At 40.2% G+C, this 16,492-nt stretch overlaps 1 protein-coding gene across 2 annotated transcripts in view; it reads left to right on the plus strand.

Moving 5' to 3' along the window:
* Positions 1 to 16,492, plus strand: part of OLA1 (Obg like ATPase 1) — a 156,695-nt gene that overhangs the window by 21,972 nt on the left and 118,231 nt on the right. For both annotated transcript variants that reach the window (XM_081095634.1, XM_081095635.1), the window contains exons 3-4: positions 1,304 to 1,447; positions 8,214 to 8,341. In XM_081095634.1, coding sequence (XP_080951760.1) covers positions 1,304 to 1,447; positions 8,214 to 8,341 — 272 coding nt within the window. The remainder of the gene's footprint in view (positions 1 to 1,303; positions 1,448 to 8,213; positions 8,342 to 16,492) is intronic.

Here is a 16,492-nt window from a genome sequence, read left to right on the forward strand (position 1 = left end):
GGCATATGCCTGAGTTTTGGGCTCAATCCCCTGTGTAGGGTGTGTAGGAAGCAGCCAATCAATGATCCTCTCTCATCATTGATGTTTCTCTCTCTCGTTCCCTCTCCCTTCCTCTCTGAAATCAATAAAAATATCCTATATAATAAAGAGGTAATATGCAAATTGACCATCACACCCTTGTACAAGATGGCCACGCCCATGTGGTCACAAGGTGGCCATCTCCATGTCATCACAAGATGGCTGGCAGGGGAGGGCAGTTAGGGGTAACTGGGCTGGCAGGGGAGGGCAGTTGGGGGCAGCTGGACTGGCAGGAGAGGGCAGTTGGGGGCAATGGGGCCGGCAGGGGAGCAGTCAGGCATCGATCAGGCTGGCAGGGGAGTAGTTAGGGGGTGATCAGGCTGGCAGGCAGAAGCGGTTAGGGGCAATCAGGCAGGCAGCAGGCGAGTGGTTGGGAGCCAGCAGTTCCGGACTGTGAGAGGGATGTCTGACTGCTGGTTTAGTCTGACATCCCCTGAGAGGTCCCAGGTTGGCACGGGTGCAGGCTGGGCTGAGGGACTCCCCCTATCCCCCCCCCCCCCCCCCCCAGCGCAAGAATTCCATGCACTGGGCCTCTAGTATATATATATAAAAAATATGGCTGGTGTTGATATGAGTTGTCATTCTCTGAGCATGTATTACCTGATAAAAATCAGATAACTAGAAAATTATCAACCAATTTATTCATTATTAATAGATGTTAAAAGTTGTTATACCTTGAAAAAATTCACATTTTGACTTTCATAATTCACAATTCTAGACTTAACAGTAATCGTTATGTACTAATAATTAGGAGGAAGTCCAAGTTCTAATCTCCCATTTCCTATTAGACAATTAGCACCTAGTTCTCAATTCAGAATGCTTAGGAAGTGATTGACCTAACTAGATACACATCTATCTACATTTATGCTAGAGAAGATTATATTAGATATAGGTGAAGTGATAAATTGGTACTACCAGGTACTTTAGGAATTAAATAGATTTGTGGTGTGATATGGGACTAGCTATCATTTATAACAAAGATTCTTTGGGAAAATGCTTTTCAAGTTCCAAATACACTGAGATAGGAACATAACCTAATTATACATCATGAGCGGCATTGTTGTAAATTTCATTAATTTCTGTTAGAAAAATTGTATTCTTCCTCCTCACCTGCCTCCCAGATTGGTTTTATAAATCCTCATAAATCTTATTTGAGCATTGAAATTAGATAATTTTTTCTCAGTCTTAGCCTAAGAATTGATTCAGTTGTTTTTATTCATTTTAGGAAATCTACGTTCTTCAATGTATTAACCAATAGTCAGGCTTCAGCAGAGAACTTCCCGTTTTGCACTATTGACCCCAATGAGAGCAGAGTACCTGTGCCAGATGAAAGGTTTGATTTTCTTTGCCAGTACCACAAACCAGTAAGGTAAGAAAATCTTTATGCCATTTTTTATTTGGTTGCCCTGTAGAAACTGACTAAATATCTGTTAGTGATATATTTAAAATCATGTAGAAAGTTTTATTTCCCAAAATTAATATAGCAGTATTGTTTTGGGTTGCAAAGTAAAGCAGAGCATGGACAAGGGTGAAAATGAATACATCTGGTTGTTAACAATTGCAGTTATTTTTTCTAGGGAATATGAAATAGAGGGAGTAATCTTATATGATCTCATTTATGTAAAATTATACATATATGTGTATATTCATAGGAAAATGTATGAAGATCAAAAATTACTTGATGGTTATCTCTGGGTAATGGGATTTTAAGGTGATTTTTACTTCATTTTTTAAATTCCTCTGTATTTGAAATTTTTATAACAAGTATGAATTATTTCTTTAATTATAAAAAATAAGATAATACAAGTTTCTTGTAGGAGGTTCAGACAATATGGAAATGTATAAAGAGAGGAATAAAAATCACCTATACTTTTACCTTGATATAGTAAATACATTGGAGGTATATTTTTCCATTTACCCCTGAATGTGTGCACATGTACTTACAGAAATAGGATACTTTTTTACTTGGGGTATTATTAATCTTTTTCTAGATTTAAAAACATGAAGTAAACCATAATCCTATCTAATAATAGAGAAACATGGTAATTAACTGTAACTTCGCTACCCTTCCCATTGGCTAATCAGCGAGATATGCAAATTAACTGCCAACCAAGATGGCGGCCGGCAGCCAGGCAGCTGAAGCGAACAGGAGGCTTGCTTGCTCCAGTGAAGGAGGAAGCCAAGGTTCCCTGCCTGCTGCTGCTGGGCTCTGAGCTTGCACTCTAAGAAACTATGTTGCAATTATAGAAGCTAAACAAACCCCAGAAACCTGCTTTCAGCCATCAGAGCTGGAGTTGCAACAGAGTTTCAGTTATAAACCCAAACAAACCCAGATACCTGCTTTCAGCAGCCGAGGTCTCAAAGCTGGAGCTGAGCCTCAGAGCTAAAGCCGGCTCTCAGCTCCAGTGATAGCCATAGAAGGTAAATAAATCCCAGAATAATAAAAAAGAAAAAAAGGAGAGGTTGGGAGCTTCAGTCAACTGCCAGCCTGAAAACGGCCCTCAGCCCCTCACCCAGACTGGCCAGGCACCCCAGTGGGAACCCCCACCCTCAAGGGGGTGTGACCAGCTGCAAACAGCCATCATCCCCTCATCCAGGCTTGCCAGGCACCCAAGCGGGACCCCCACCCTGATCTGGGACACCCTTCAGGGCAAACCAGCTGGCTCCCACCCGTGCACCAGGCCTCTATCCTATATAGTAACAGGGTAATATGCAAAAACAAAACAAAAAAGAAATAATTTTTTAGTACATTAGGACTTTCTTACCTAGGTAAGTGTTATAAAGCAGAGTAGCTGTTTTTATTGTGTCTCTAAAGATTAAAACATATTATCATATTCTAATTGGCATATATAACCCTCAAATTAGTTCCTTAAGGTAACTTTGGTGTCCCTTTTAAAAATGTTTTATTTTTAAATGATTTCAAATTTATATAAAAGCTACAGAATTACACTTAGAATGCTTATATACCCTTCATGTAAATTTCTCCAAACCTTTGAGAATAAGTCACAGACTTGATGCCACATTGCACTTCAGTTCTTCAGTTTGTATTTATGAAATACAGACACTCTCCTACATAACCACAGTAAATCCATCAAAATCAGGACATTAACATTGATCGCATATTACCATCTTAATTCACCAGTTCCATTTAGATTTCTCCAGTTGTCCCAATAATATGCTTTATAATGTAGCCAATCTCTTAATCCTAATGGGTTGTCTCCTGATTTGGACCCTGGATAGCACCCCAGTTACTGTTGCGCTGCCTTCTCTCCCCATTCTGTCTCTCTCTTTGTGTGGGCCCTTGCCACTGCCAGACTGTGTGATCATGTGACATTGCTGAAAATTTTCAGAAACATGGAGAATAATTTTTAAGCTCTTGGACTTAAAACTTATTGAAATTTTTGGCAATGAGGAAATTAACTCTTAAAATTTCCCCTGGCTTTCTCTTTAGTAATGAACATTGACTAAATACCTTTATGGATTTTGGCCTCTGTGGTCAAGCAAATAAAAAATTGACGATGATTCAAACTACTTTTTCTTACTACCCCAAACTTATCTGCTATATTGTAAGATTTTAGTTTTTTGTTCTTTTTTAAATCTCCACCTGAGGATGTGTTTTTATTGATATTTAGAGAGAGGAACAGAGAGAGAAACATTGACCAGTTGCCTCCCATATACACCCTGACCAGGGATTTAACCTGCAACCTAGGTACATGCCCTGACTGGGAGTTGAACTTTCAACCTTTTGGTGTATGGGATGACGTTCCAACCAACTGAGCCACCTGGCCAGGGCTTAGATTTTTTTTTTTTTAAAAATATATTTTATTGATTTTTTACAGAGAGGAAGGGAGAGAGATAGAGAGTTAGAAACATCGATGAGAGAGAAACATCGATTAGCTGCCTCCTGCACATCTCCTACTGGGGATATGCCCGCAACCCAGGTACATGCCCTTGACCGGAATCGAACCTGGGACCTTTCAGTCCGCAGGTCGACGCTCTATCCACTGAGCCAAACCGGTTTCGGCTAGATTTTTTTGATGAAGGAATATCCTATTCAACCTGTTTCTATTGAAGAAAAACATATAAATATTTTTAGTATTCTGCATTCAATATATTATAGTGATTAAAAAGATTTTTAGCTTTATTGTTTTAGTGCAGGGGTCCTCAAACTATGGCCCGTGGGCCACATGCAAATACAAATATTGTATTTGTTCCCATTTTGTTTTTTTACTTCAAAATATGTGCAGTGTGCATAGGAATTTGTTCATAGTTTTTTTTTAAACTATAGTCTGGCCCTTCAACGGTCTGAGGGACAGTGAACTGGCCCCCTGTTTAAAAAGTTTGAGGACCCCTGTTTTAGTGTCAAGAAAGTTTCATAAGAACATTATTTTGCTCAAATAGTCATGAAATTATCTATATAGTCATCAAATATCCTTGAATTAGTACTCAAGTTTTTTGTTTTTTTTTTAATAGTTTTACTAGAGGCCTGTTGCACGAATTTGTGCACCAGTGTGGTCCCTCAGCCTGGCCTGTGGGATCAGTCTGAAACTGGCTCTCTGACATCCCCAAGGGGTCCCGGATTGTGAGAGGGTGCAGGCCAGGCTGAGGGACCCCCACTGGTGCACAATCGGGACTGGGGAGGGACATGGGAAGTTGGCCAGCCAGACAGGGACCGCGGGAGGGCTCCAGGGCATGGCTGGCCCGTCTCTCTCAGTCCCTATCGGCCTGACCCCAGCAGCAAGCTAACCTACCAGTCGGAGCATCTGCCCCCTGGTGGTCAGTGCACGTCATAGCAAGAGGTTCAATGGCCTTACCATATCATTAGCATATTACACTTCGGTTGAATGGATGACCGGACAGGTAGCATATTAGGCTTTTATTAATAGGATTGATTTCAGAGAGTAAAGGAAAGGGAGAGAGAGATAGAAATATCAATGATGAGAGAGAATCACTGATTGGCTGTCTCCTACACATCCCCTACTGGGGATTGAGCCCAAAACCCAGGCATGTACCCTTGACCGGAATCAAATCCGGGACCCTTCAATCCGCACTCTTATCCACTGAGCCAAACCAGCTAGGGCCAGTTTTTTTTTGTTTTGTTTTGTTTTTAGATGTGGTGTTACTAGTTTAAACCTTAAATCTAGAATCAGAATTAAGAAACTAATTTTCATTACAATATAGAATCTTAGAACTATAGATTGTCCTGTTTAGTTTCCTTATAAAAGGAAGCCCAGAAAGGTAAAATGATTTGCTCAAGGCTACACATAGTTAATGTCAACCAGGAATAGAACCGAAGGCTTCTCATTTCAAATTCAGTGCCTTTTCACTCATATCTATGTTACTGAACTTTATATTTATCATATGGGTGGTTTTAATTTTTAGAAATATCACTTAGGATGAGTTTGGTTGTACTTAACATATTGACTTCAACATATCCTATATAATAAAAGGTTAATATGCAAATAGACTGAATGGTGGAACAACTGAAAAACCAAACAACTGGTTGCTATGAGGTGCACTGACCACTAAGGGGTGCGCACGGAGCATGACAGGCGGTGGCTGCAGTGGGATAGTGGAGCAGGTGAACGGGGGCGCCGGTCACTGTCATCCAGGTGAGCCTCTGGTGGTTACTGAAAATTCTTTGCTCCTGCGCACCATGATCCTGCCCGGTGCTCAGAACCTCCGCTTGTATCCACTGCCGACACTGACCCCACTCACACCCACAGCGAGTGCTGCCGCTTGCACCCGCTGCTGGTGCCCAGTGCCAGTCCCAATTGCTCGGCGCTGTCAGCGGGTGCAAGTGGCAGCTGCCAGCCCAGATCACTCCTGAGGACTTCTCCACCTCCCCCTTCTCCTAAGGGGTGATCGGGGCAGCAGCCTCTGCTCACACCTGCTGACAGCGCCAGCCCCAGTCGCTCCACACTGTCAGTGGGTGCAAGCGGGGCTGGCGCTGTCAGCACGTGGGAGTGGTGGCGGTGGGAGCGGGGCTGCTGACAGACAGGGGACTGGGGGCTGGGCGGGGGCATGGAGGGTGGGCTGAGACCTGGCTCTGTGCCCACTGCAGCCTCACAGCCTACAGTTCCTTTCAAGGTGCACGAATTTATGCACTGGGCCCCTAGTTGTTTTATAATAGGTAGCATGATGTTTAGTGTTGGTTTCAGTAACTCAATTGTGTAGAATTGGTGTCTTTTCTCTTTCCATTTTACTTTCTTTATTAGCTTGATCATAAGATTGCTTCTTTGTGGTCACAGGCTGTCTCTCAAATCTTGGACTTGGATACTTTCTCATCCATGTTCATTCAGAGTGGAGGATGAGGGGTTTGCTTCTAGAAGCTCTCTCAAAAGACTCATGAGCCAGAACACTGCTAAGCTCCATTGGCAAACCTCCTTAAGTCTTTCTAGGCAAATGGGGCAAGGTGAAGGTCTTAGAATCATTAATCATGCCTAGGGGAGGAGATTAAACTGCTTGGTATAGGCCTAAAGTATATGCCACCCTTTTAGAGGTAGGGGTAGAGCCAGCTTCTCCAAAGCTCTGGGATACCTTGGGGAGGTTTGGCTAGCCAAATGAAAATCAATATAGTTACCAAGAGAAGGAGCAAAGGATTCTGGGGAGGCAACCACAATATCCAACAAAAAAAACTAACCACATTTTGTGTGTATTTCTTGTGGATTTGCTGATAACAATTGCCAAGTAATTACTATCTGTATAAAAATTTTTTATGGAACAATTACTTTTAAAGGATTCATTTTGCATGCAGATAATAGGGAAGTATTTTGTGGAACTTTCATGTTGTATTTTATCATATGGTGAAACTGACATTCTAAAAAATGAATACTCTTTAAAAATTGACAGAGAATACATAATACATACAACTCTAGCATGCACCTTTGTCATGTGATGTTGAAAACTTTATTTACTCATATACCTTAATTTCCATTTCTACGTGGCTGACTGGTTTTCCTAACTTGGTTTCTGATTTGTGTTAACTGTGACTTTGAGCAAAGCAAAGGTTATTTTGTATATCTGTTTAATTCGGTTGCTGTTATTAACAACTGGATTATTACTATGGTAACTGGATCACATCATTACATGCAGTTTGGGCTATATAATCTATATGGTGATTAAATGTGAACCCAGATATCCTGTGTTTGAATCCCCACAACTGGTTTCTTAATTGCTCTAAGGCTTAATTTCCTCATCTGTAAAGTAGGCTTAATAAATAACACCTACCTGATAGAATTGTTTTGAACATTGAAATGATAATGCATGTAAAGCATTTAGTCCAATGCCTGACACAAGGTACGGTGGCTTATTCTATGATGATTACCTTGCATTGAATCAGTATACTCTTTAAACGTTCTCTACTGCGTGTGTGTGTGTGTGCATGTGCAGGTGTATATGCCAATTAGAATATGATAATATGTTTTAATCTTTAGAGGCACAATAAAAACAGCTACTCTGCTTTATAACACTTACCTAGGTAAGAAAGTCCTAATGTACTAAAAAATTATTTCTTTTTTGTTTTGTTTTTGTTATTTATTTATTAAATCATTATTAAGAGTCTTCTAAACATTATTTTAGAAAGGAAAGAATTAGGCCCTGGCCAGGTGGCTTAATAGGGTAGAGTGTCATCCCAATACGCAAAGCCTGTGGGTTCACTCCCCAGTTAGAGCATATACAAGAAGCAACCAATGAATGTATAAGTAGTGGAACAGCAAATTGATGTTTCTATCTCTCTTTCTCTTCCTTACTGTCTCTCTCAAATCAATAAACAAGAAATTAAAAAAGAAAAGAAAGACTTAATTCATGTAAAATGTTTGGGAAATCCATTTGGTTAATTAATAGGTTTCTTTTTAAAAAAATGTAATTTTGTTGAATTTTTTTTCTTTTTTTTTAGAGGGAGAGAGATAGAGAAACATTGCTGTGAGAGTAGAACATCAATTGGCTGCCGCCTGTACACCCCCTGCTGGGGATGGAGCCTGCAACCAGGCATGTACCCTGACCAGGGATTGAACCAGCAACCTTTTGGTGCATGGGATGGTGCCTGACCAACTGAGCCACACCTGCCAGGGTAATCATAAATAGGTTCTTAGTACTGTTTTACAATAAAACCATCTTTCGTTTTTTTTTCTCAGTAAAATTCCTGCCTTTCTAAATGTAGTGGATATTGCTGGTCTTGTAAAAGGAGCTCACCAAGGACAAGGCCTGGGAAATGCCTTTTTATCTCATATTAGTGCCTGTGATGGAATCTTTCATCTAACACGTAAGTACAATTGCTTATATACTTGGCTGATTTCATTATGATCAATGTTTTCTTTCCGTTATTGCTCAAATAAAATTAGAAATGCCTGTTTAATAGAAGATTTGCTTTACTTCACAAGATATAATTGTGGATTCATCTGTTAATTGTGACTCTAATGTTATTTAGTATAATCTCCATATGAGAGTGCTTATTCCATGGCAAGTGTATGATGTGTAGATATTATATTCTAATTTAATATTGTCCCCTGTTTTGGATTAGATTCATTGAGAAGTTTTTATGTGAAAGTAATTTTGTTAATTGTAGAGGCATTTTGAAATTTTCTTGTCGAACTTTTATGCATTCTTGCTTTTCCATGTGCCGAGAAGGCGGAATTGATAGAGGAGTGGATTCCAGTATTTCAGAGGGGAGAAGGGCGCCCAGGTTATTAAATGAGGAGATTAAGGAGAGAGGGATATAAAGCAGAGAGAAAACAGGTAGAACTATGTGTTGGTTTGTGTTCTTTTGATCACTAAAGTGAGCTAAATGCATGTTAAGTAAATCTCTGATAGAATAGAAAGGTTTAGGTTAAGGCTCATGTTAAGGCTGCACGTTAGTTAGGGAATAGTGTTATAATGAGAAAATTAATGCAAACAAAGGAAACAGATTAGAGGTAGGGGCCAGCTGTGGTCTGGTTTAGTGTTTTTGTTGGTCCTTGACTATATACCTATAGCAATTGAAATGAACATCTAGAAATAGATATGTCAGTTTGACTAATTTTTTTGTCATTTGGATTTAATAAAATTGTACTCTTTTTTTGTATGTCTTTTGAAAAAAATTCACTTGCCTAGTAATTCATTTTTATTGTATTTTACAAAAGCCTGCCACTAGTGTTTGAGAAGCACTGATCTAGGTAGCTTCACCTTGGATGAAGGAATGGAGACATCTTCTGGAAGGGTTGTGATACAGGCAAAGAATAGGGTTATGGGTGAGGTGGAGATGGTGGAAATTTTGTGATGTAGAGTAATGTACATTGGCGAGAGCCTCTGATTTTCTGACGGATTGTTTTTGTTTTTTTTCATTGGTTCTGGTGACCCATATGAGAGTTTCAGAGAGAGGGTGGAATCAAATGTGACTCCTGGGTTTCTGGGCTGGGCCAGTGGAATGATTTTTGATGTTATTCACTGAGATATTAAATATAGAAGAAGCAGCAAGTCTTGGGAGAGAGTTGATAAGTTCAGTTTGGACAGTTTTTTTGAATTTGTATACCTAGGACATCCATATGGGAGATGTCTATAAGGAAGTAGGATTGATAGGGCAGGTGTGACAGGAATTTGGGGGCAAGAGAACTGAAGGTTTGGCTGTGAGCATGATTAAACTGACAGAGTAGAGCTTAACACAGGGTAGGAGTGAAAATAGGAGAGGACTGAAAGGTGGAAGGCTCATTGATCTGATTTCCTGATGAGCTTCAAGAACAGATATGCTGGGTATAAAGGGGGTATGTGGTTAGAGAGGGATATTTGACTTAAATTTTCAAGAGCTGGAGCAATTTAGAATGATGGTAAGATCCTGATAATGGCCGGAAACCATTAATAAATGTAATCAAATCTTTGGTTTTATTGTCTTTTGTATAATATTTATCTGACTTGTTTTCCTAACTCTCAAGGGGAAAATTAATTTGGTTAAGATTATACATACTTTATTGTATTTCAGTCAGGCTAAAGGTATTATTAAGAAAGGAAAAAAAAATATTGCTAAGAAAGGAACAAAATAGACCCAGAGACAGAGAAGCACGGAACAGACTGGTGAATCTTAGAGGGAAGGCGTGGGTGGAGAGAGATTAACCAAAGAAGTTATATGCATACTAGAGGTCCAGTGCGTGACTTCGTGCATGGGTGAGTTCCCTCGGCCTGGCCAGTGATCCTGGTGATCAGGGCTGTGGGAGATTAGCTGGCCTGGCGAGTGGGGGAGGGAGCCACGAGAGGTTGGCTGGCCGGGAAGAGGGGCCGCAGGAGGTTGACCAGCTGGGAGGAGGGACCATGGGAGGTTCACCGGCTGGGGGGAGGGACCTTGGGAGCTTGGCCGGCTGGGGGAGGAGGGGGCCACGGGAGGTTGGCCGGTGAGGGGGAGGGACCACGGGAAGTTGGCTGGCCGTGGAAGGTTGGCTGTGGGAGCGCACTGACCACCAGGGGACAGCTTCTGTGTTGAGTGTTTGCCCCCTGGTGGTCAGTGCGCATCATAGTGACTGGTTGACCGGTTGTTTGCTTGCTTAGGCTTTTGTATGTATAAGATATGCATAACCTATGGACACAGACATAGGGTGAAGGCCTGGGTGGGAATGGGTGCAGGGATAGAGAGGGTCAATGGGAGATAAAAAGGGAACATCTGTAATACTTTCAGCAATAAAGATACATTAAAAAAGAAAATAAGAATCTGTGATTGCAATATAAATAAATAAATATCATCAATATGGGAAAAAAGAGTCTGTGATTGGTCTGTGGCATATAAAAGACAAGTTGTAGGCACAACCAAAGCACATTTCCAGAAATATCAACTAAACGAGACAAGTACTCCCCTGGGAAAGTTCCTGAGTGTTCAGACAGACTATACAGTTGTCCAATATCCATTCTCTCCTTCATTCCTTGTAACATAATTCCTAACTGAACATATGGCCATCACAATATTAATATCTTTAATTTTTATTTTTTTAGTAATTTTAGATAGATCATACATTGGAATAGATAAAACATTTACATGGTTACAAAAGAAAATTGATACACTATTGGAGTGTACATTGTGAAATCTTGTTCCTACCCACATTTTGATTCCTCTGTTTTGCTTTTATAAGTGATGGCACTTATTAGTTTCTTACGTTATTTTTCAGAGCAACGGTTGGGAAACTTTTTCTTTAGTGGGTCAGATAGTAAATATTTTGCTTTGTTGCATGTTCTTCCGTGTGTGTATATGTGTGGTGTGGTGTGTGTATGTGTGTGTGTGTGTGTGTGTGTGTGTATGTGTGTGTTTGAAATCCTTTAAAAATGTAAGCATCATTCTTACTTCTGGGATCATATAGAAATAGGACATAAGACTTAATTTATTGATCCCTGATCTAAAGTTTCTTCATGTAGTACAGGCACATGGTAATGTATTATGTGTCATCCTTGTTGAAAATATTTTTATCAGTCTTTTCCTTAGATATCTATCTTATGTACTTCTATTTTTAGAAAGTTCTTATCCTCCACATGATCAGGTAAATATTCACAACTGTTTAAATTTATTTTTCTTTATTTTTCTATTGAGATATAAATAGTAAAGTGCATAAAACTCACAAATCTGAAGCATACATATAGCTGGATGCATTTGTACATATGTGTACTTTTGTGTAATCACCATATAGATCAAGATACAGAACATTCCTGTCACTCTTCTCAATCAGCCCCTACTCAGGGTAATCACTATTCTGGTTTATATTATCATTGATTATTTTTGCTTATTTTTGAACTTCATATAAATGTAATCATACATTCTATATTCTTTTATGCTCTCCTCCTTTCAACATAATGATGATGAGAGTCATCCCTATTGTGTATACTGGTATTGATAATTTGTATTTTGTGAAATTAGAAATTTGGATTTTATTCATTTTATGGTTGATATGCAGGATTATGCTGTTTAGTTAACAGAGTTGATGTTCTAGTAACTATATATCAACACACTGTGAATGGATTTGAGTGGAAAGAAGTGTGGGGCAAAAAGAACAGCCAGGAGGTTCTTGTAGTATTTCATGGAGGAAATAATGAGGGCTGGATTTTGTAGAAATGTCCATGGCAGTCAAAGGGAAAAACAAATTTGAGAGTCATTGTAAAGAAGGGATAGGCTTTTCTTACATCTCTTTTATCTCTTATATCATGATAGGCCTTTCTTACATCTCTTATAAACATCTCTTATTCTCTTCAAATAAGACTGCCAAAGATTTAATACAGAATAGGGAAATAACAACCATATTATGGAAAGAAAAAATTCTTTTTAAATTTATACGTGCAGTAACTTCTGGTAATAGATCTTTTATTTAGAAAATGATTAATTTTTTCCCTCGAGTTTAATGGGCCAATGTGACTTGTTTTTACTGATTTTTTAGAAGCAATATAATTTCCTATTGTTAGATTTTTAAAGCTTTGAACATGATGGGGTTATTGATTTCACTGAATCCTTTTGAAGCTGGCATTAGAAGTTTTGAGGTGGTATTTTAACAGGAAGTGAAGGCATTTGTGTGCTATCTGAAGGACAGCACTTTTGTCAGTTTTACTGTATCTACTGTCACACTATCTATCTATACTAAGAAAAGTCTACATGGTTTTCGCACCCTCATGCACTATGTTGTCACAAGGTGACCCACAAGATGGCCGCCACAAGTTGGCCGCCACGAGATGGCTACGCGCACAGTGGAGGCAGGGCCCGTAGGCCACTCTGCGTGGTGAGGCCTGGGGGTCCCGCGGCTCTGCATGGCACGGAGGAGGCCGGTCCCGGCATCTCCGTCACCTCCTGAGGAGGAGGCAGGTCCTGGTGGAGGGGGCGGGTCGCGGAAGGGGAGGGCAGTTGGAGGCCATCAGGCCGTCAGGGGAGCAGTTAGGTGTCAATCAGGCCAGCAGGGGAGCAGTTAGGGGGCGATCAGGCTGGCAGGCAGAAGCGGTTAGGGGCAATCAGGCAGGCAGGCAGGCAGGCGAGTGGTTAGGAGCCAGCGGTTCCGGATTGTGAGAGGGCCTAAACCGGCAGTCAGACATCTCCTAAGGGGTCCCAGATTGGAGAGGGTGCAGGCTGGGCTGAGGGACAACACCCCCTCTCCGCCCCCCGACTGCCCCCGTGCATGAATTCTGTGCACTGGGCCTCTAGTATATATATAAAGGCCTGCGCGACTGAACAACCCGTCAGTTGGTCGCTATGACGCACACTGACCACCCAGGGGGCAGACACTCAATGTAGGAGTTGCCCCCTGGTGGTCAGTGCGCTTCCACAGCAGGAGTACTGCTCAGTTGACCGACGGGAGCCAGACACAGGGCTCATGGCTGGCCGCTGCAGCCCGGAGATTACAGCAGAGCAGCAGTGAGCCTACTGAGTGGCAGCGGTGGCAGATGCAGCAGGGCCGAGATGAGCAGGAGCGGCAGGCAGGAGTGGCAGACAGCATTGGACTGCTGGTTTCGGCCCGATCCCCGCAGGATACACCAAGGGACCCCATCGGTGCACGTGCACCTGGCCTCTAGTTTATAGATGAAAGTAGTTCAAGTTTCTCAACATGTACTTAGAGATATGACCACGTAGACTAGAAATAAGAGTTCTGCTTTCTGAGCTATGGGTCAGTTTTGTTACCAATTTAGAAACATATAGGAGGTTCAGATTTACAGAACTGTTCATTATAAAGTATACTAGAGGCCCAGTGCACGAAATTTATGCCAGGGTAGGGTCCCTAGGCCTGGCCAGCAATCAGGGCTGATCTGTGGGGGCAACTGGCGAGGTGAACAGGGGGCCCCCACTGGCACCCACCTTGGCTGGCCTGGGGCCTACGGGCTGGGGGCAGCTCCTGTATTGAGCATCTGCCCCCTCGTGGTCAGTTTGTGTCATAGGGACCAGTCGTTGCACCAGTCGTTCCGCTGTTCAGTCAATTTGCATATTAGGCTTTTATTATATAGGATAATTATAATTATGTATAGTTGTAAAAAACAGAATTTCAAATGCAACTTGATTATTTTCAGCTAAGTTGGTGTGTGTATGCACATGTGTGTAATGTATGTGGGATGTTGGTGATAATGGTGGGAGTATGGGATATACTGCCCTGTTTTTTCCTGAGTTCTATTCTAGTTAGCTTTTTAAAGTTAAATTTTCTGCCTGTGGATTTATTTTGAACTGTTTGTGTGAACTTCAGTTGCATTTATTATTTTTCTCTGCTGACTTCTAAAAGGAATTTTAACTGTCTTACAATAAAGTACATTAAAATAACAGGAAAAAGATGTAAGTGCATTAATGAAGAATGATAATTAAAGGGAGTGGAGAGAATGGATGGTCAGGAGCCTGAGTATATGGTAACACATAACCCATACCAAATAAAATTGTTAAAATTGAGAATAAACCTTACTACTGAGCATTGTGGCAGCCAAGGCAAAGAGAATAAAATATGGGTTGTCTAATTTCATATATATTTGATATCTATCAGAAGAGATAACACTTTCTTAGCTCTAAATTGAAACTTATTGCATTTTTTGTAGCAGAGGCCTGAGGCACAACCCAGCGTATAGTGTTTTCTGTTAGCTTGCATAAAAGGCAGTAATTTGGAAGCAATCTTTTACTCCTCTTATAATACTTAATAAAAACAGAGGGCATAGAGTTAGATTTTTTTTTCCCTGAAGTACTCATCTTTTCTGGAGTATTTACCTATACGGGTATACAGTAGTATGCATTTATAGCTCCAGTTTATGCAGGGGATAAGATAACTATGTAGTTAGCATGTTTTAAGCTACTTTTTCTGGGTATGAACAGGCTTTGGCAGTTATGGCCCAGCAATATTAACAATAGCGTGTGTCTGAATAGTTAGCATTTTATTTTGATTTCTAGAAGAAGGGAAATGATTATTAAGCAACTGGTAAATGTTAGGTACTATGGTAGATTCTTTCAAATATATTATTCTATTTAACCTTAACATTCTGCAGGATTGTTGTTATCCCAGTTGTACAGATGAGGATATTGAGAGAGAAAGGTTCAGTAATTTTCCTAGGGTACATAGCTAGTAAATTGGGAGCCTGTCTTTCTTTTTTAAAGTTCCTTCTCTTTCCAGTCTTCCCACTATACTACACTGCTTTTGTACATTTTTAAATCTGAATGTGTAGTATGTTTAAGATTCGTGTGTGTGTGTGTGTGTGTGTGTGTGTGAGGGGGTGGGGAGAAGGAGAGAATTAAAATGCTTGGTGTACATTGTTTTTCAGAGAATACCTGCTGTGCACAATAGTGGCCTTTGAGGCATATCAGGAGATGTTTCTGAAGAGATAGGTGCTGTATAATGATTTTAAAAGAATTAGGTTATAGTTTTTGTTCTTTTGTTGCCATCAGGTATTTATTGAGCATTTATTATGTGCTAGGTGTGCTAAGTGCTTTATATGAGGAATTTTATTTAATTCTCAGAACATGTCAGAAGTGGGGTAGAGAGAGGTTAGGAAATTTGTTCAAGATTACACAACTAGTAGACGGTATAGTCAGGAGTATCATCATTCAGGTAAATCTAACTCCAAAACCTGCACTGTTAGCCTTTGTACCAGTGCTGACCAACAGAAACTTAATGTGAGCCATAAATGTGAGCTATATGTGTAATTTAAATATTTCTGATAGCCAGGGATATTTTTTAAAAAGTAAAAAGAAGGGGTGAAATGAATTTTAATAACATACTTAATATAACAGAAATACTATGGCAACATTTAGTCAATATAAAAATTATTGATTTATTTTGGTAACATGTCTTTGAAATCTGGTGTGTAATTTACAATTAGAATAGATCTCCATTTGAACGAGCCACATTTCAAGTACTTAACAGCCACAGGTGGTTAGTTGCTATAGTATTGGACAGCTCAGATCTGCATTATACTCATAGAAAGAAATTTGAAGAAACATCAAATCATTGATAGATTTTTGGACAATAGAATTGTGGTGGAGAGAGAGACAGGTGACTTTTCATTTTACTTTAGACTCTTGGCTTTTTTTAAAGTGAATATATATTCTGATTTTTAAAACAAAATTTCCAATTTAAATACTAATATAAAGTGCTTACAAATGATTCAAATAAAATTCTCAAGAGTTCTGTATTAAAACAATGAGGAGATGGCATTTGCTTAGACTCTTGTGATTCAACAGTTGTCAGGAATCTATTTCTATCTCTATAAAAAGTTTGATTTTTAAGCTGGATAAGTCATAATGGCTCTGCTGGGATGATTTAGTGTAGGAGTTTACGCTCACATAAATAAATTAGTGGGTTTTGTTGTTAAAGAAGTTACTTCCTTGATTGCTCTCACAGATTGTTTGTATGGTCTGTTCCTGCCACAAACTGATCCTTCGATTTCTCAAGTGGCTTAGTGAGCACGTGCCTGTTGAGGGTAGGATGGGAGGCTGCAGGGAAGGCAGAACTGCCCTTATACCTCT

This window comes from Myotis nattereri (genome assembly GCF_964212035.1).
Source record: "Myotis nattereri genome assembly, chromosome: 7".
Taxonomy (NCBI): Eukaryota; Metazoa; Chordata; class Mammalia; order Chiroptera; family Vespertilionidae; genus Myotis; species Myotis nattereri.